At 38.3% G+C, this 21,808-nt stretch overlaps 1 protein-coding gene across 1 annotated transcript in view; it reads left to right on the forward strand.

Annotated features, from left to right (window-relative positions):
- SUGT1 (SGT1 homolog, MIS12 kinetochore complex assembly cochaperone) overlaps nt 1–21,808 on the forward strand; it is a 57,707-nt gene that overhangs the window by 18,484 nt on the left and 17,415 nt on the right. Inside the window, exons 7-10 of the mRNA XM_028151538.2 lie at nt 739–755; nt 3,174–3,208; nt 4,996–5,092; nt 5,840–5,947. Coding sequence (XP_028007339.2) covers nt 739–755; nt 3,174–3,208; nt 4,996–5,092; nt 5,840–5,947 — 257 coding nt within the window. The remainder of the gene's footprint in view (nt 1–738; nt 756–3,173; nt 3,209–4,995; nt 5,093–5,839; nt 5,948–21,808) is intronic.

A 21,808-nucleotide genomic window follows, 5' to 3' on the forward strand; every position in this document is an offset into this window, starting at 1 on the left:
CTGTGAGGCCTTACAAGCTGCTGCCCTGGAGCTTAGAGGGAGTGAGTCCCAGTAATTGTGCACAGGCCCTTTAAGAGGAACTGCCTGGGACTCCAGCAGCCCTCATCTCCCTCAAGTGTCCATTCCTTCCAGTTTTTTTCAGCCAGAAGTTATGAGAACTTCTCTTCCTGGCACTGGAACTCTGGGCTGGGGGTCCTGGTGTGGGGCTGGGAACCTTTGCTCCTCAGGGGGGACCTCTGCAGCTGAGATAGCCCTCCCAATTTTTATCTGCTACATGTAGTTGTGGGATTAACCCCTTTGCCATGTCCACTCCTCCTGCCAGTCTTGATGTAGCTGCTTCTTTAATTCCCCAGATGTAGGATTTCCATTCAGCCAGATTTCAGGCGGCTCTGAATGATGGTTGTTCTGTAGTTGTAATTTTGATGTGGTTGTGGGAGTAGGTGAGTACTGACTGCGTTTACCTACACTGCCATCTTGACTGGAATTCTTCCAAAGGTATTCTGAGTTTGTTATGTTGAAAGATGTGGATGAATTTGTGTTGCAGTGGTATCACTGGTACGCAATTACTAAGGAATTAAAATTAAACCAGGATGCAAAATTAAACCATTTTTTAAAATTTAAAATGTATGGAGAATTGGTTTGCTTAATCAGTATGTGTGTGCCATAGAAATCATGCACATAACTTTACCTATAAATGCAGTTATCTGAAAATGTTTCTTTTTTATGTTTTTTTAATAGAGTTACAATCAACGGCGGTAAGTCCAAAGTTTTTATCTTTCATGTTTTTACTTAATTACATTATTGCCGTGCATATTTGAGACAGGATAAAGATCAGAATGATCATTCTCTCAGTTAAATATTAAACAATACAATTTAAATACTTGTTCATTTAGTAACTGAAATAACATTGGTGAAAAAAGTATAGAAGTTTTTTTTTTATTGTTTTTATTGATTTTAGAGATATTTGCGAGAAGGAGGGAAGGGGGGGTAGGGAGGGAGGGAGGGAGGGGAAGAGAGAGGGAAACATGGATCAGCTGCTTTCTGCATGCCCCCTACCAGGGACTGAGCCTGCAACCCGAACATTGCCCTGTGTGGGAATTAAACCCCTGACCTCTAGGTACATGGGACGACACTCAGCCAACTGAGCCACACCAGCCAGGGCAATATAGGAGTTTATAGTCGTGAAAATTATTGGGCTCTTTTAAGGCATTTAGTGTGGTTCTAGTTGATTTGGTATATTTTAGTATGGTCAGGATGATTATTTGTTTTCTCTGCTGAAAAGCAATAATTTAGGTTAGGTAATTTCTCTACTTGCAGGGCTTATGGTATGCTAAAACACAAAGATTAAAATTTAGAAATGTTTATCTCTGTCTAACTCAGTTTTATGTTATTTTGGACATGAAAATATTCATGTTTTTTCTGTTATTAAAAATTATGGTGGAGTGGTTCAATTTTTGTTTTAACCAACTTAGGTTTATATATAAAACCATAGTTAAATTATGGCTAATGGTTTTTAGGAGTGATCGTCTACATATTTACTCAAGAAATAAAATGACAAGGAGTTAGGACATATGTGTGTAGTCCTAACTCTTCATAGGCAATTACTTAACCTTTTAGAGCAGTGGTTCTCAACCTTTCTAATGCCGAGACCCTTGAATACAGTTCCTTATGTCGTGGTGACCCCCAACCATAAAATTATTTTCGTTGCTACTTCATAACTGTAATTTTGCTACTGTTATGAATTAGCAACGAAAATAATTTTATGGTTGGGGGTCACCACGACATGAGGAACTGTATTCAAGGGTCGCGGCATTAGAAAGGTTGAGAACCACTGTTTTAGAGTATTTCTTTTTCATCCGTAAAGGAAGATTTACATTTCTGTCTTCTAGAATCACACTGTGACATTGAGAAAGTTACTTACCCTCTGAGCTTTCTTCATGTGTATACTGGGCCTCATGGAGCTAATCTACTCAGGCAGGCTGTTGTGGGCATCAGGCCAGTTATGTGCATATGTAGTGACTAGGTTTTTGAACATCACCAAAAGTGATGATATCTGGCTATTCTTACGTCTCTAGGCTTGTTCATATTCCTAGGGGTGATGAGTAGGTAGGGAATGGATTGAAGGAGCTATTTAAAAGTTGGCTTTCTTCACCTATTAGTATTTTTGTCCAGGTCTTACAATATTTGGAATTGGGATTGTATCTGAAAACAACACAGTGGAATATGAATAACAGACTGTCTAGTAACATAAACAGCTTAGTCACAGTGCATGTTATTACTGCTATAGTTCAATCTAGTTTTATATTGGTACTAAGATGAATCTTTTTATTTAGGGACAACTTAGAGGCCACCTATAACACAGGACAAATTCTTTCGATTTTATATAGTCTTAACTGGCACATACGTAGTTTAGGGAAGGATGGATTGGTCAAGATTCACTTTGTTTCTTGATGGGCAAGGTAGGATGTTTGTTGTAGAGACGCCATAAATGGAGTAAGATATTATCTGGAGGGCACCATGTAAGTGTTGCTTCATATGTTCCAGAGCAGTGTTGCCATCGTTATGCCTAAAATAAAATTTTAAAAATATATTTTTATTGAATTCAGAGAGAAAGGGAGGAGAGAGAGATAGAAACGTCAATGATGAGAGAGAATCATTGATTGGCTGCCTCTTGCACGCCCGCCCTCTACTGGGGATCTAGCCCACAACCTGGTATGTGCCCCTGACTGAAATTGAACTGGGGACCCTTCAGTCTAAAAGCCGGCATTCTATCCACTGAGCCAAACCAGCTAGGGCTCAAAAAATTTTTTTTAATGTTACTATTTTCAGTTTAGAGAGTTACTCAGTCTTGGAACTTGACATTTTATATGTAACCTTTTTCAATCATACCTTTAGAAAGTTGTTTTTGTATGCTTTTTAAAATTTTATTTTAAAAGAAAAATATTTTCATAAAATTGAAACTCATAAAATTAAAAAATGCTGAATTATTCTAATTTTTGTGTGAAGCCTAATGTTATTTAATAATTTTGGTACCAGGCTTTGTCTTTGAAGAAAGTCCTCATGTAGTTTATTCCATATCAAACTATAGCACTAGGTAAATTAATAATATGTACATTTGATATATGGTTGCTAAGCTAACTTGGAAAAATCTTTTCTCTTTCAACTTGCCTCAGTCTGTATCCCAGAGGACTTCTCAGTCAAAAATCAAGTAAGTGTTTCTTTTTCATAAAACAATGCATGATAAATATGCCTAAGGAGAAAAAGAAACCCTGTTGTTTAATAATAAGCAAGTCCTTACCCTGTGATTTTAAGTGTTTCTTAAAATCATATAAAAATCATATAGCCTGGAAAAACTAATTCTAAGGGTGTTTACTGATTAGCATTAGTACTTAAATTAAGGTTAAATTCAGATAATTTGTCTGCTTTAAATTTGTTTTGTGTTATGTCACCTTTCCATATATGAAGGAGAGCCTCTTCCAACTAAGTTATTAATACACAGGTAAATAAGTTGATAGTAGGCTTGATAGAATTGTAACTTGACCTGCCTTTTATATTTGGAGTAAATTTTTTATGAGTTGAAAATAACTGTTGTTGATTACAATAATGAATAAGCATCTAACAAGTATTTGAATTTATTTTAAATTATTTATTAGCCATGTGTACAACTTGTATTCTTAGGACTGTAACACAAACACAAGGAATTGATTTGGAGCTTTGCATCCTCACTGAATTTCAGAGGGAAACAGAGACGTTTAAAGTTCATTACCTGAAATGGCTTGGAAATGTTAAAATAATTTATTCATATTCTTTTTTTTAATTAAAAAAATTTTTAAACCTTACCCAAGGATATGTTTATTGATTTGATAGAGAAAGAGAGAGAGAGAAACATCAGTGTAAGAGAGAAACATTGATCGGTTGCTTCCCATACGCATCCTGACTGGGATTGAGAACCCACAACCTAGGTATGTGCCAGGACTGCGGATCGAACCTACAACCTTTGCTTGGGATGATGCTTCAGCCAACTGAACCATCGACCAGGGCTAGTTCATGTTCTTTGTGGGGAGAAAGAGGATGAGGCTCCAAGTACCAAGTATACAAGGAACTTTGGTGGCAGCAGCAGGGGTAGGATACATAAACATCAAATTATGATTTTTGGAGCATAAAATAGTCCAACATTGATTTAATAAGTACACTGTGTACCAGGCACTGTGCTTGGTCCTGGCAAAATAATAGTGGCACAATAGATAAATAGCTTTGACCTCAAGGAGTTTATAATCTAGTTTAATTTGAATGTGAGGATTCTTTTATTTTTAGAGCTTTCAGTGGGAAAGATACGCCGCATCTCTAGGCACACTAGTTTTCCCGCATACCTTGAGATTGAAAAAAGATAATGTATTTAATGTTACGCTTGGCGGGATGAGTTAAACTTTAAATTATTTTAATTTTAGCTCATTTGCTTTTGCTTCCTTGTGCTCAGGGCTCTTTGTTTCCAGCTTCAGATAAGAGATCATTGAAGCTGACCTGGGTCCAGTGTTACAACTGCCACTGACTGATTGCTTCACCTTTCTGAGCTTGTATCTGTTCATCTGTAAAATTTGGATTAGAAGTGTTTCTTTTTGTATTAGATTGGAATGAGAGAGTGAAACTATTGATGGTGTATAATAACTGTTAGCTGTTTGGAATAAATTTCTTTAACATTAGCTTAAGCACAACACAATTAAACATATAAGTGAAAATCCCGAAAATCATGTAAGTATTTAAATCCAGTGGAAAGGTTTGGGGCATCCTATACATTACCGTCTGTACTGTTGTAACACTACAGATCATAGGAAATTAGTTTCGTGAAATCATTTGTCTATCTTCAGTTGCTGTGCTAGTTTGTTCCTTAAGGTGGAGCTATTGTTTATCAGATTGTAGTTTTTATCTTGACAAAACATAAGCAACAATAAGAAAATTAGAATTTCTGTTTTAAGTTTCTTTTTTCTTTTTTAATAGGTATGACTGGTATCAAACAGAATCTCAAGTAATCATTACACTTATGATCAAGAATGTTCAGAAGAATGACGTAAATGTGGAATTTTCAGAAAAAGAGGTCATTAGTCTTTGAACTATTTTTTATGTTGAGAGTAAATACTTTTATTTGCAAATATAGTATGTTGCAGAGTAATCTATAGCAGTTTATCAGATATGTCATTTCTTTCTGAGGTTATGTGGAAAATGCTGATGGAAATCTAAAGCATTGCTTTCAATTTGCATAATTTTAAGTTTTGAGATAAGAGGATGTATATGGTAGGTTATAGTTAGATGTACGTTCTTCCAGATATTTAATTCAAAGCAGAACTTGATAAATATAAAAGATGTTAGTAAGATGTGATTTGTTTGTATTAGTGTGGTATATACTTCATGAAGAAAGGTCTACTTATTGTGTAATTTATACATCTTAGAATTTACTAACTATATTAAATGAATATAACTTTTAATATCTTGGTTTCTCAGCATTTAGTAGAAAACTTTATGATAGAGTTAGTGGTAGAAGTAGATGTTTTGCATATGAATATTTTCTTTTATACTGTGTCATTATGCTCACTATCTTCTCTTTCCTTGAGATTTAAATATTAAGTATGTGTTTTGAAGCAGTTTTCCGCTATTTAACTTAATTGTGTATGTGAGAATCCATGTGAAGGATACCAGCTTTTAAAAATGGATTATTTTGAGGTTCATAAATCTGTGTTTAAAATATTCTGCAACGTATTGAAGTTCTGTGATTGTATTTAGTTTAAGTATTTTACCCTTCATTATATAAATTTATAAAATGTGCTGCTAATTTTGTGTTCATTAGTTGTCTGCTTTGGTGAAACTTCCTGCTGAAGAGGATTACAATTTGAATCTGAGACTTCTTCATTCTATAATACCCGAACAGAGCATGTTTAAAGTACTTTCAACAAAGGTAAGAAAATTGAAAAGGGTTGTCAGTGGTAATATTTTTAAAATACAGAAACATTGGTCAACTAATTACTCATGTGATTATAAGCTTGTAAATCCTTTCAGCTGCATATCTCTAAAAGGGACAGGTAAATAATGATAATTTGTGTTTGTTTGTTAATCTTCAACTGAGGATATTTTTTCCATTGATTTTTAGAGAGTGAAAGGGAAGGAGGGAGGGAGAGGGAGAGAAACATCATAGATTGGTGCCTCTTGCACATGCCCAACTGGGGCTGGGGATCGAACCTGCAATCCAGGTATGTTTTGCCCTTGACCAGGAATCGAACCAGAGACCCTTCCATGTGTGGGTTGATGCTCTATCCACTGAACCACACTGGCTGGGGCAGTAACCATAATGTTTGAGTAACAATTTTCCTCTCCCTAAATTCTAGGACAGTCTATCTCTATATATAAAAGCCTAATATGCAAAGTGTCCCCTCAGGAGTTCGACTGGGAGTTTGGTCACTCGCTATGATGTGCGCTGACCAACAGGGGGCAGTGCGGAGCGAAGGGAGGCCCCAGCCAGCAGCCAGAAGACCCCAGTCGGCCCTGATCGCTGGCCAGGCCTAGGGACCCTACCCGTTCACGAATTTCGTGCACTGGGCCTCTAATAGAGCATAAAATTATACTTAATTTCAGTGGTATCTGTATACTTATTAAGATATGTGTAATACTTCTCAATAAAAAGGTTTTCAAAAAATATATAATAGTCAGCCTCTGTTTCAATTTGATACTGACAATGACTCTTCTCTTGAACTTGTTTTGATATACAAATACTTTTCTCACCCTACCTTATACAGTTAAAAATATAAACTACTATAAAGATGAATCTGCTCTTTTGTTTATTTCTTAGTTCAACTAAATTTTATATTACTTTGATATGAGGGATTAATGAACAGTTTAAATAGCAGTTTGTGTGTATAACTCAGATATTTTTATATTTTTAAAAATAAGTAAAATATGCAATGGAATTAAAATTCAACAGATACTTTAAATATCAATCAAAAGATGTAGATGTTGTATAATTTAGTCGGAAAAATAATGAACTGAAAATTTAAAAAATCTGACTGGTTCTTTGCTTGTCCTGTAATTTAACATAGCCACAAAATGACTAGAGGACTAAATTTTCATCTATAAAAATGAGGGATGTGGACTAAATGAGCTCTACGTTTCTTTTATCTATAAAATTGTATGAAGGTGTATAAATTAATGAGAATAAATGATATAATAGAGTTTTTTCATTACTACACCTTCTTTATACACATCCTACAATATATTGTGTTGTTAATTATTGAGTGTTAAGTTCTAAGAACATGTGACCTTTCTATCATAGAGTAGAATTAGGGTCAGCCTATGACAACAAGAATGGTAACTGGGCCTGCAGAAAGAATAGTATACCTGCAGAGGGTTGGAACAGGAAGTACAAAGTAAAGCTTTTTTTTTTTTTTGCATTTAGTTAAAAATGATTTGCCTACTTGTTTATTTGAAGATTACAAAGTACAAAGCTGTATGATTATTGGGGAGAGAGGAAACAGCGTTGCTTGGACCATAGAAAGTCAGAAAAGGGATGAAATCTTAGTCTTACTGGCCCCATCCATCCACATGGTGTAGAACAAACTTGTCAAACTCAAAGGCTAACACAGACCAAATAAGCAAGGTTTAAGTTTATGTGGGCTGCAAAAAACAACAAAAGCTTACATTTTCATAGAAATGTAGGTTTATTTCGATAGAGACATGCTGAATACAAAGGGCTGAAATAAAGTAATCATTAACATAAAATGATAGAATATTTTAATAAAAATTAACATTTTTTCTTGAACATTAACTTATCAGACACTGAATAACTGCATAAATTAATAAGCGTAATGCAAACAAAGCTATTTTTCTTGTTCTCTGAAAGCAAAATATTTTCTGTTGCTCACACCAAACAAGTCAGTCCAAGACTAATGATGTGGCAATCGGCTGCTAAAATATTTGCTGCTAGTATTAGTGGAGAAACCGTGTGCCTGAGCATAAGGCACGTAAGGGAAATTAATGCAACATGATTATAGTAATCAGTCATTAGCCAACGTTTTAGTTCGTTATTAATAATTATATATAACAGGATATTGTAAAAATTAAGTTATGCAATTTTTAAAACGTTTCTTACATACCATTATATGGCTGGGCCATAAATATTCCATGTGGGCTGCATGTGGCCCACGGGCCGTGAGTTTGACATGCTTGGTGTAGAATTTGTTTAATAAAAGAATATAGGGTGAAGTAATTAAGCACAAAACTAGCTAGATTTGGGAGGGATACTGGTCATATAATTAGGAGTTTGGCGTTTTTGTACATATTTTTATCAAGAGATTGTCAATGCATGTCCTTTTGAAGTTATTTAAATAATTGTAAATAGATCTGTATGAGTAGGTGTTAATTAAATGGCTTAAAATTTTGTATTGCCAAGCTACTTCATATACTACATATATTCTGTAGGTAAATACAAAGAACAGATTGGTTGAAGGTCGATAGATGGGAGAGGACTTGAGGGGATGTGAGTGGAAGTGGTGAAAGGGATGAAATACAAACTGCCAGTTACAGAAATAGTTACTGAGATGTAAAGCACAGCATAGGGAACCTAGTCAATAGCATTGTAATAACTATGATGTCAGATGGGTACTAGACTTATCAGGGTGATCACTTTGTAAGTTATAGAAATTTCTGGTCACTATGTTGTACTAATATAATATTTATGTCAACTATAATTGAAAATAAATTAAAAAGACAAGAACAGTGTGTTTGGCAAGTCTTTGTGCCTAGAGTTGAGGATGTAATTAAGCACTGTCATCTCTCAATGTTTTCTGTCTTGAACCTTGTCAATACTTATTGATTCTAACCTTTCCCCAACTCCCTTTACTCTGTTCCTAGTTTGCCTTTTTTTTTTTTTAGTACAAGTATGTTCCATTTGCTAAATTTGGCAACCTAAGCCCTGTGCATTGTACAGAGTGGGTGCTCGATAATTAATTGCTTAGTGAATGAATTTAAGTTGGAGTCTGATGTTACCCTATGAAGTTGGCAGAGTATTTTCATTCTTAGTTTTACAGATGAAAAAAACCCTGAGGTTCATGGGCTTTAAATGTTTTTCCCAAGTTCACATAGTTTCTAAATTGTTCAGTCTTGGCCAGGAGGAATGTTTTTACTTCTATAAAGCTAGTGCTTCTTTGACTAGGTTGCATGTATTCTGAAGGATAACATGTATTACTCTACATGTTAGACTACCAAGTTTTTAAATTCTGTTTCATGGGAACCAGATTGAAAGAATTGAATAGTAAGTACTCAGTTGTCATTAAAAGGTTCTGTGACTTTAAGCCTGATGAAACTGTTTTAGTGATTGATACACTGTTATAAACAAGTTATAAGAAAATTATGTTGCCCTAGCCCAGTGGTCGGCAAACTCATTAGTCAACAGAGCCAAATATCAACAGTACAGCGATTGAAATTTCTTTTGAGAGCCAATTTTTTAAAACTTAAACTTCTTCTAATGCCACTTCTTCAAAATAGACTCGCCCAGGCCGTGGTATTTTGTGGAAGAGCCACACTCAAGGGGCCAAAGAGCCGCATGTGGCTCGTGAGCCACAGTTTGCTGACCACTGCCCTAGCCAATTTGGCTCTGTGGATAGAGCTTTGGCCTGTGGACTGAAGGGTCCCGGGTTCGATAACAGTCAAGGGCATATGCCTGGGTTGCGGGCTCAATCTCCAGTAGGGGTCGTGCAGGAGGCAGCCAATCAATGATTCTCTCTCATCATTGATGTTTCTATCTATCCCTCTCCCTTCCTCTCTGAAATCAATAAAAATATATTAAAAAAAAAAAAAGAAAAGAAAATTATGTTGACCCTGGCCGGTTTGGCTCAGGGGATAGAGCATCGGCCTGTGGACTGAAGGGTCTCCGTTTCAATTTCGGTTTCATTTCCGGTCAAGGGCACGTATCTTGGTTGCAGGCTCCATCCCTGGCCTGGTCAGGAGTGTGAGGGAGGCAACCAATCAATGTGTCTCATATCAATATTTCTCTCTGTGTGTCTCACCCCCTCCCTTTCACTCTCTCTAAAAATCAATGAAAAAATATCCTTGGATGAGGATTAATAAAAATAAATAAATAAAAAGATTTCAATATGTATTAACAAATTGCCTTAAAAAAAAAGAAAATTATGTCAAAGGAGACATTATTCAAGGGCCTGTCATACTTAATTATATCTTAAGGGAAATGAAAGTTTGATTCCTTTTTCATACAGCAGAGGGAGACAGTGTTAAAATATTGAAAATAAAATCTTTCTCTGGGTTACTGGGAGTTACTTAATGACACTAAGAGGGAAAAGTAGTGAACTAATTGCTTTTTATATGTGTTCAAATGTCTTGAATCTTATATGTGAATTGTGAAAAGGATGCATTTTACTCAGAAGAATTTGCTTAAAAATAGAGATTCTGTAAACTCTGGGTTTAAAAGGGTTTTTTGTTGTTTTTTTTTTGCTTTTGAAAATTTTGTCTTTTCTTTCCCACCTTTCAGATTGAATGAATGTTGCATATTCATGTATAACCATTGGTTAAATGTTATTAATTCAAGTGAAAAATTAATATAATTTGCAATGAAAATAAGAACTAGAACACTTTATTTTTAAAATATTTTTATTAATTTTTTTTTAAAATATATTTCTTTATTGATTTCAGAGAGGAAGGGAAAGGGAGAGAGAGAGAGAGTGAAACATCAATGATGAGAGAGAATCATTGATTGGCTGCCTCCAGCACATCCCCCACTGGGGATTGAGCCTGCAACCCAGGCATATGCCCTTGGCCGGATTCGAACCTGGGACCCCTCAGTCCGCAGGCCAACGCTCTATCCACTGAGCCAAACCAGCCAGGGCTAAAATATTTTTATTGATTTCAGAGAGGAAGGGAAAGGGAGAGAGATAGAAACATCAATGATGAGAGAGAATCATTGATTGGCTGCCTCCTTCATGCCCCCTACTGGGGATGGAGCACGCAACCTGGGCATGTGCCCTTGACTGGAATCAAACCCAGGACCCTTCAGTCCACAAGCCGACGCTCTATCCACTGAGCCAAAGCGGCTAGGGCAAGAACTAGAACTCTTAAATTAATGAAATAGCACTTATTAACTAAGTATTTTACAATGTAATATTTAATGTTTTTCCAAGTCAGAATTCAATATTTTCCAGTATCTCTGATAATTATTTCTACCTTTTACTGAATACCAGCTTTCACGTATCTGCCTATTAATTGAATTTTCTTTATTAAGAAATTGTAATGTTCTTTTGTTCCGTCTTGTTAATTTCAGGACAGTATTCTCTGGTCACAATCACAGGATTATAACTTCAATGACAGCTATGCTGTGAAATAATTTTAAAGATTAATACTCATTCCCTCTAAGTAAAAAATTAAAATTCTCAGTATCTTTTGGAATGAATTTTCCCTTGTGGAAATGTTCCTGTATTCCTATTTTAGTCAAAGTAATTTCTCTGTATTATGTCAACATAAAATATAATGGCTTTTAACTGGAAACGTGGGAAATGAAAATGTGTGTCTTTAATTAGAGACAAATAGCTCCCTTCTCCCTTCTTAACCCACTAAAATTTGAGAAGTTTCAGAGTGAATTTCTTAATATTCATAGAATCCTAATGATGATGGGATGGAGTGGCTGTGTCTAGGACTGCTACTGCTTTTTTGTTGTTGTTTTGTTAATCCTCACCCAAGATATTTTTCCATTGATTTTTAGGGTAAGTGGGGAAGGGAAAGACCAAGAGAAACATCAGTGTGTGAAACACATTGATTGGTTGCCTCCTGCAAGAGCCCCAAGGCCTGGGCTAGGGAGGAACCTGCAACCGAGGTACATGCCCTTGACCGGAATCCAACCCTGGACTCTTTGGTCAGCAGGCCTACTACGCTCTATCCACTGAGCCAGAGCGGCTAGGGCGGCTACTCCTTTTTTAAATACACAGCTGGGGGTTTGGCGATTGTTGTTTTGTCTTTTTGATACAGTGGTGGTGATATAGTGAGGTTTTTGTTGTTGTTGTTGTTTGTTTTTTTTAATAACGTTAGTTGCTGGTGTTTACAAATTAAAGATCTTGGAGTGTATTCTTGCCACTTTTTCTATTAATGTATATTTATATGTTTTTAATGAAAAGGATTTTACTATGCATACCATCTGTAGCTGTCTTTTTAAACTTAGCCATGCATTAATATTATTTTTACTAAAATAAAAATACAGGTACAGTGGAACCTCGGTTCTCGGACCTAATTCCTTCCAGAAGACTGTTTGAGAAGCGATTTGTTTGAAAGCCAAATCATTTTTTCCCATTAGAAATAATCCCTTCCAGACCCCTAAATGATTCTGTTTTAACCTTTCTTATATACATACAGTACATGTCTAATGTACTGTTTAATCTATAAATCAACACTTGTTTTCTTAAATTTATTGAACCACCCCCTGCTAGCCTTAAGCAAATTTTTCATTTCTGTCACTGCCTCTGAAATGCTATCACTGGCTAACTGCTTTTCGTTTATCCCACCAACAGCAGTTTTTCTGCTTATTCAATTGCCTGTGACTGGTGTTTTGTGAGCACTTTCACACCATTAGCAACATTAGCACTCTTGATGGCCTCTCTGTTTATAAAATTGTGCTAATCCTCGATTTCCCCAGCAACAGAAGCATTCTCTCCTTTGTTGCCCGAGAGACATTTTTTGTCTTGCTGAGGTATCTGCACGAAAGGGTTGTCAGGTGCAAAACGGAAGTTTGGGTCAGCTGAGACATTTTGAACACCTTGGTCGAGAACCGAATTGTTCGAGATGGAGGACATTCAAGAAATGAGTTTTGACTGTATTTTTTCATGCCCTTAAATATTCTGTAGCAAAGTATTCATTGTATACATTTACTGTAGCTTATTTAGCCAGTCTCCTATTGTGTGAACTGTGGAGAATTATAGTAGACTAGGAAGCCCGCACGGCACTGCCCACCTTCGAGTCGCTGGTCCGGCCCTGCCTCCCTCCCCGGTCCCCGCAGCAGCTGTGGCTGCTGCCGGTCCGACCCTGCCTGGCTCCCTGGGCCCCACAGCAGCCGTGGCCGCTGCTGATCAGGTCCTCCCCCAGTGCAGGCGCATGGAGGCCCCTGCCGCCCCACCCCCGACGCTGCCCATACAAACTCCTTCTGTCTGGTTGACCCCTTATGGCGTCCCGGTTAATTAGCATATTTCTCTATTTTATATATATATATGTAGATAAATAGATAGTATATATATAACTGTATTGACAGCTGTGTATTAACCAATGCAATCCTCACAATTTATTGCGTAGTATAGTTATATTTATCACCAATTTGCAGGTATGGAAATTGAACCCAGAGATAGTAAATATACCCAGATGTTTTAGTAATGATGATAAAAAGATTGATAGAGAATTCAAGTTATTTGCCAGACACAGTGCTACTTTCTTTTCATTTGTGGTCTCATTTAATCCTCATAAGAATCCTAAATGAAGTAGGGCCTCTTAATCCTGTTGTACTGGAGGAAGTAAGGCTCAGTGAAATTAGTTACTTGCTCAGGGTCATATATCCAACAAGTTGCACCGCTGGTGACTTTTTTATAAATATGTAGAAGCCTGGTGCATGAAATTCGTGCACAGGTAGGGCCCTTCCCCAGCTGCTGGCTGCTGGCCGGGGCCTTTCTTCCTTTGGCGCTGCCCCCCTGGTGGTCAGTGCATGTCATAGCAAGTGATTGAACATAACAATTATTGTCTTGTTTTCAACCTCTGCTTATTTCTGAGGAAATAAGTAAAACTTCTAACAGTAAAAGACACTTTTAGCAAAGAGTTATATCTTTTGGCTCCCTCATCTCTAAAATTTGGATGGTAAGCTTTTATAGGATTGTTCCATTGAGTGAGATGATATATATGAAGCACTTTGTACACAGGGTATAAAATAAGTGCTCAATAAATATTACTATTATTATCCTAATTAGATTTTTATTCAGGTTATGGAAGCAGTAGATGTATGTCATAGAAAATTCAGAAAAATTCAAAGGAGATGAGAAAGTAATCACTTGGTCTTACTACTGATGAAATTTTGACATACTTCCTTCCAGACAATTAGATATTTTCCAATACTTAGGTCTGTCACTACAGATGATAACTGCAGTACTGGACTTTTTTGTTTATGGGAAATGTCTTCTGATTGATTTTTTTTTTTTTTAAAGAAGAACAGCCTGTGACCTTTTGTACTAGCATAGTGCCTAGCTTAGAGTAGGCACTCAGTATTTGAATTGAGCTATTAGAACTTTGGAGATTTTCACTTCCTCTTTATTCATTACCATCTGTTGCATTTAAAAAAATGATTATAAAATTATTTGAGTGTGAAAGTAAAGAAGCCAGATGCACACTCTGTCTCAGGGAGGCTGAGCTACTCTGTTATCAGACAAAGGAGTTTGATACAGCAATTAAATGTGCAAAGAGCTGAGTAAGAAAATGTTGGGAAAATTGCATTCTGAATATTAGGGGAACAATTACTTAGCAAACAAAAGTTTGTCAGAAAAAAGTAATACATTATTAAACCGCACAGCTCTCTATGTCTGGGAAAGATCCCTTAATTGTCAATCTGTAGCATTAAGTGGAACCTTACTTAGCACTTCTTAAGAAGGTGGTGCCTGGTTACCCTATAGGGTAATGGCTTCTCTTTAAATCTTAAGTTCCTTTCATTGGAAAAAATTAAACTCTCTGCTGTGCAAAGAAGACCTTAGAGGTGGTGATAGTACACATAGAAAACTGAAAATCCATAACAGCAGGAATTCTTATTAGTAACCTGTGAATATTGCTTTGGGATATTATGCATTGAAAGCCTTCCCTGTGCATATGAGAGCAACATTCAAGCACAATACCAAAGTTTTAAGTTAACTTTGAAATTATTTTTTTCCAAATTTTATTTATATATTTAAGAAGGAAGGAATACTCTTTGTGAATATTTTGGTAAAATATTAAAAATGTAAGTTCTGAACATTGAGAAAATCTAGATATAAAGAATGTCACATTTTCAGGTGATTGGAATAAAATGTTAATTATATTTAACAAAGTCTGAGAGCTTTTCTCCATTGTTGTAGGAGAGAAAAATAATAAATCATAAATTTAACTTTTGGTGCAGTAGAATCCAACAGATCCTAAGACACTGATGCCTATAAAATTAGAAATTTTAAATGATAAAGTATTGGAGATCTGCATCAACTTCATCTTGTGCAAACATGAAACTGGTTCAATAAGTAACTAAACTTCCTTCTGGCCCATGAACATAAATTAGCAAGTTTTACATTCCTTACTAATTTGTAGTAAAAATTAGATATGTTTTCATTCTTCACTTGATTATAGGGTCCTTTAAGGCATATTTAATTTCTTCTATTCTCCTACAATGTGCAATATTATGTTTCTTATGTTGTACAAGTTTGACAAATGCTTATAACTGATTAATTGACATCATGTAGTTTGCAAGTGGGGCTGTATCAAACATAATAGATTCCTTTCAAATGTGCTACATACATGGACATTGCTATTATTTCTCAGGGACCATAGAATAATCTCCCCTAAAATGCCCATCAAAGTTATTTTTAGTAGTTTTTTTTTTCTGATTATAGAGCTAATTTATTCTCATTGAAAAATTATCAGGAAATATTTAAAAATATAAAGAAGAAAATAATGTCACTTGTAATTCCATTACTCAGAGGTCTGCTAACATTTTGTACTAACATTTTGTATTTTCCAGATTTTTTTCTTTGAATACATTCATGAATGTATACATATTTATTTATTTATTGAAGTAGAGTCATAATTGACATATATTAGTTTCAGGTGTATAATGTTTTGATATTTGTTTATATTACAAAATGTCACCACTGTAAGTCTAGTTAACATACATTACCTCATATTGTTACAAACGTTTTTCCTTTTTGAAAAAATGTTTTTGAAATTTTTTCCCTTTAATTCTTTATTGTTTAAAGCAGCTGTGGCCAACCAGTGATTGGAGAGGTCCAAAAGGTTGGGGACTGCTGGTTTAAAGTATTACATATGTCTCCTTTTTCCCCCATTGACCTCTCCCTGGCACTCCCACCCCCTAGCACATGCCCTCACCCCCCTAGTGTCTGTGCCATTGGTTATACTTATATGCATGCATACAAGTCCTTTGATTGATCTCTTACCGCCCCCCCCACACACACACCCTGCTCCCCCCACCCCCCCACCTTTCCTCTGCGGTTATTCGGAGTTTTTTTTTTTCCATACTAGTGGCCCGGTACACGAAATTCGTGCACGGGGGTGGGGAGGTGGTGTCCCTCAGTCCGGCCTGCACCCTCTCCAATCTGGGACATCCCTCTTGCAATCTGGTACTGCTTGCTCCTAATCGTTCACCTGCCTACCTGCCTGATCATCCCTAACCACTTTGCATGCCAGCCTGCTTGTCCCCAACTGCCCCCACACCGGCCTTCTCACTGCCAACTGCCCTTCCTTGCTGGCCTCCTTGCCCCCAACTGCCCCCCTACCAGCCTGATCACCTCCAACTGTCCCCCCGCCAGCCTGCTTGCCCCCAACTGCCCCCCCTCCGCCGGCCTGATCGCCCCTAACTGCACCCCCCTGCTGGCCTGATCACCTCCAACTTCCCCACCTGCCAGCCTGCTCTCCCCCTACTGACCACCCCGCCGGCCTGCTTGGCCCCACCTGACACCCCCCTGCTGGCCTGCTCACCACCAACTGCCCCCCCACCGGCCTGCTCACCCTCAGCTTCCCCCACCGCCAGCCTGATCACTCCCAACTGCCCTCCCCTCCTGGCCTGATCGCCCCTAACTGCCTCTGCCTCAGCCCTGCCACTATGGCTTTGTCTGGGCAGCGGCTATGGAGCCGGCTGGGGCGACCAAGGAAGCTAAGCCTTCGCCTCCTGTCCGCTCTCCTCCCGCCCGCACTGGCTGGTTCCATGGCTCCAACCAGCGCCACCATCTTTGTCACGTCAATTTGCATATTCACTTTTTATTGGCTGTGGGCGCCACCATATTTATGAAGTGATGGTTAATTTGCATATTACTCTTTTATTAGGATGAATTTTTAGAGTTTTTTCTAGGTCTGTGAAATATGCTGTTGGTATTTTAATGGGGATTGCATTGAATCTAGATTGCTTTGGGTAGTATTGAAATTTTAATGATGTTGAGTCTACCAATCCACGAAGACGATATATTCTTCCATTTATGTCTGCCTCTATCTTTCTTTCCAATGTCCTGTAGTTTTCTGAGTACAGGTATTTTACCTCCTTTGTTAAGTTTATTCCTAGGTATTTTAATTTTTTGTTGCAATGGTAAATGGGATTGTTTTTTTAGCTTCTCTTTTTGTGAGCTCATTGTTGGTATATAAAAAAGCCATAGGTTTCTGGTGTTAATTTTGTATCCTACTACATTGCCAAATTCATTTATTAAGTCTAGTAGTTTTTTGATGGAGTCTTTAGTGTTTTCTATGTACAATATCATATCTGTGAATAATGACAGTTCTACTTCTTTTCCAATTTGGATGCCTTTTATTCCTTCTTGTCTGATCGCAATGGCTAGCACTTCCAATAATATGTCTAACATGAGTGGTGAAAATGGGCATGTATTCCTGCCTTGTTCCTGTTCTTAAGGGACATGGTTTTAGTTTTTGCCCATTGAATATGATATTAGCTGTAGGTTTGTCATATATGGCTTTTATTATGTTGAGGTATGATCCCTCTATTCCCACTTTGCTGAGAGTTTTTATCAAGAAAGGGTGTTGGATTTTGTCATGCTTTTTCTATATCAATTGATATGATTATGTGAATTTTATCTCTCAATTTGTTTATGTGATGTATCACGTTTATTGATTTACGGATATTGTACCATCCTTGCATCCCCGGAATAAATCCCACCTGGTCACAGTGTATGATCTTTCTAATGTAATGCTGGATCGATTTGCTAGAATTTTGTTGAGGATTTTAGCATCTATGTTCATGAGTGATATTAGCCTGTAATTCTCTTTCTTTGTAGTGTCTTTATCTGGTTTTGAGATTAGGGTAATGTTGGCTTCATAGAAAGAGCTTAGAAGTGTTCCTTTTGAATTTTTTGGTATAGTCTGAGGAAGATAGGTTTTAGTTCTTTGACTGTGTGGTAAAACTCCCCTGTGAAGCCGTCTTGCCCAGAGCTTATGTTTGCTGGAAGTTTTTTGATTACTGCTTCAATTTCCTCCATAGTTATAGGCTTATTCATATTTTTTTATTCTTCCTGATTGAGTTTTGAAGGGTCGTATTTTTCTAGGAATATGTCCATTTTCTCTAGGTTAAGTTTGTTGCAATAGAGTTGTTCATAATATTTTTTTACAATCCTTTGTATTTCTGTGGGGTCTGTTATTTCTTACCTCTTTCATTTCTGATTTTGTTTATTTGGATCCTCTCTCTTTGCTTCTTGGTGAGCCTGGCTAGAGGTTCATCAATTTTGTTTATTCTTTCAAAGAACCAGCTCTTGGTTTTATTGATTTTTTTTTTTTTTTGGTCTCTTATGTCATTTATTTCTGCTCTGATCTTTATTATTTCCTCCTTTCTGCTCACTTTGGGCTATCTTTCTTGCTCTCTTTCTAATTCTTTAAGTTGTAGAGTTAGATAATTTATTACCAGTTTTTCTTGTTTTTTTGAGATAAGCCTGTAATGCTATGAACTTCCCTCTCAGGACTGCTTTCACTGTGCCCCATAGATTTTGGATTGTTGTGTTTTCATTGTCATTTGTTTCCAGGATGGTTTTTTTTCCTTCTTTGATCTCTTTGGTAACCCAATCATCTTATCTAATAAAGAGGGAATATGCAAATTGACCATCATGTCGTAATGGTCAAGATGGCTGCGCCCACAGCGGAGGCAGGGATTCCATAACACAAGATGGCTGCGCCCACAGCGGAGGCCAAGTTCCCATAATGAGTCTTAACGAGCAATCAGCAGGGACCTGAGGCTGCGTGGTGCTGGGCCGGGGCAGGGGACCTGAGGCTGCGCTCCCCCCCCCCCCCCCCCCCGCCCGGTGGGGCTTGACAGGGTACCTCAGGCCGCACCCCCTTACCTGGCGCCAGGCCAGGGGACATCAGGCTGCATCCCCCGCCCCGGCACCAGGCTGGGGGACCTCAGGCCATGCCCTCCGCCCGGCAGGGCTTGATGGGGAACCGCAGGCTGCACCCCCCACCCCCACGCCAGGCCAGGGGACCTCAGATCGCACCCCATGCCCTGGCGCCAGGTCATGGGACCTGAGGCTGTGCCCCCCCCCCCACCCGGCGGGGCTTGACAGGGGACCTCAGTCTATGCCCTCCCCGCCTGGCGGGGTTTGATGGGGGACCTGAGGCTGTGCCCCCCACCTGGCGGGGCTTGATGGGGACCTAAAGGCGAGCCCCCTGGCCCGGGGGACCTCAGGCTGCATACCCTGCCCCGGGCTGGGGGACCTGAGGCTGCGCCCCCTCGCCTGGCAGGGCTTGATAGGGGACCTCAGGCTGCGCCCCCCACCCTGGTGCCGGGCCAGGCGACCTGAAGCTGTGCCCCCCACTCGATGGGGCTTGATGGAGGTGGGGCTGGCCGGGTCTGGGTCTTGTGCTATTTTGAGGCGCACGTGGGTGGCCGGGGACTTGACTCTCATTCACATGGTGCGCCCCAGACTCTGACAGGAGGAAGATTTTCATATACATTTTACTAATTTTCTTTCATCTCTGACACTTCTATTATAGAGAAAGGGCAAATAGCAATATTAAAATATTTCCTCTAATTATTCCCTTTTAATATGCATGAATTTTGTGCACCGGGTCACTAGTTGTTTAATAACATGCTATTTAGCCACAGGTGTTTACATTTTTTATTGTCTTTATTGTTGTTCATTTCTAATATTATGCCATTGTGATCTGAGAAGATGTTTGATATGATTTCTGTCTTCTTGAATTTGAAGAAACTTTGCCTGACCCAATATGTGGTCTTTGAAAATGTCCCATGTGCACTTGAGAAGAATGTATAGTCTGTACCTTTGGGGTGAAATGTTCTGAAGATGTCAATTAAGTCCATCTGATCTAGTGAGTTGTTTAGGATTGCTGTTTCTTTGTTGATTTTTTGTCTAGAGGATTTATCCAATGATGTCAATGGGGTATTAAAGTCCCCTACTATGATTGTATTGCTGTCAATCTCTCTCTTGATATCTTCCAGAAGTTTTTTTATGTTTTTGTGTGCTCCTGCATTGGGTACATATATGTTTACCAGAGTTATATGCTCTTGTTGTATCGATCCCTTTATTTTATGAAGTGGCCTTCCTTATCTCTTGCTATGGCCTTCACTTTGAGGTCTATTTTGCCAGATATAGGTATTGCTACCCCAGCTTTTTTTTCATTTCCATTTGCCTGAAATATATTTTTCTATTCCTTCACTCTCAAGTCTGTGAATCCCTTGTTCTGAGGTGGGTCTCTTGTAGACAGCATGTATATGGGTCATGTTTTCTTATCCATTCAGCCACTCGATGTCTTTTGATTGGAGCATTTAATCCATTTACGTTTAAGGTTATTATTGATAGGTACTTATTTGTAGCCATTTTTATTCTTTATGTCTGTGTTCTTCCTTCCCTTTCTATTTCTTCTTTAGTATTTCTTACATTGCTGGCTTGGTAGTGACAAACTCCCTTAGCCTTTTTTTTTTGTCTGCAAAGCTCCTGATTTCCCCTTCAATTTTGAATGATTGCCTTGCTAGATAGAGTATTCTTGGATTCAGTTCCTTGCTTTGCATCCCTTTGTATACTTCATTCCATTTCCTTCTGGCCTGATGTGTTTCTCTTGAGAAATCAGTTGATAATCTAATGGGAGATCCCTTGTAGGTAACTCTTTGTCTCTCTCTTGCAGCCTTTAAGATTCTCTCTTTGTTGTTAACGTTTGCCATTGTAATTACAATGTGTCTTGGTGTGGGTCTTTTTGTGTTCTTTTTTGGGACTCTCTGTGCTTGTGTGACTTTTTTCTTTCCCAAATCAGGGAAGTTTTCTGTTACCATTTCTTTAAATAGGTTTTCTAATCCTTGCTCCTCTTCTTTTTTTTTTTTTTTTTTAAGTTTTCAATTGATTTTAGAGAGGAAGGGAGAGAGAGAGAAACATCAACGATGAGAGAGAATCATCGATTAGCTGCCTTCTGCACACTGGGGATTGAGCTCACAACCCTGGCATGTGCCCTTGACCGTAATCAAACTCAGAACCCCTCAGTCCGCAGGCCAACGCTCTATCCACTGAGCCAAACTAGGTAGGGTATTGTTCCTCTTCTTGTCCTTCTGGAACCCCTATTATACATATGTTGCTTTGTTTCATGTTGTCCCAAAGCTCCTTTAGGCTCTCCACCTTCTAATTTTTTTTTCCAATTGCTATTCTGCTTGGGTGTGTTTTTCTGCCCTGTCTTCTTACTTCGCTAATTCGGTCCTCCGCTGCTTCTAGTCTACTATTGAAACCTTCCAATGTGTTTTTTATTGTAGCCAAAGCATTCTTCATTTCCTATTGATTCTTACATAAGTTGTTGATTTTTCTCATTCGTTTCATTTAGTTCCTTTTCTGGTGACTCCTCCTTTTCTTTCCTTTGGGGTTCTTTGTCTCCCCATTTTTGCTCTCACTGAAGTGTCCAGGCATCGAGTTTCTTGGGGCCTGTGGCTGAAGCAACAGGCTTGGCGGAAGGGTCGCGCATTCCAAGCCTCACCAGAGTGCCCAAGCGCCGGAGTTGCACATGTGGCCTATGCCTGAAGCTGCAGGTTGGTGGGAGGGGTGCGTACTCCGGG

The sequence above is a fragment of the Eptesicus fuscus genome, chromosome 8 (genome assembly GCF_027574615.1).
Source record: "Eptesicus fuscus isolate TK198812 chromosome 8, DD_ASM_mEF_20220401, whole genome shotgun sequence".
Taxonomy (NCBI): Eukaryota; Metazoa; Chordata; class Mammalia; order Chiroptera; family Vespertilionidae; genus Eptesicus; species Eptesicus fuscus.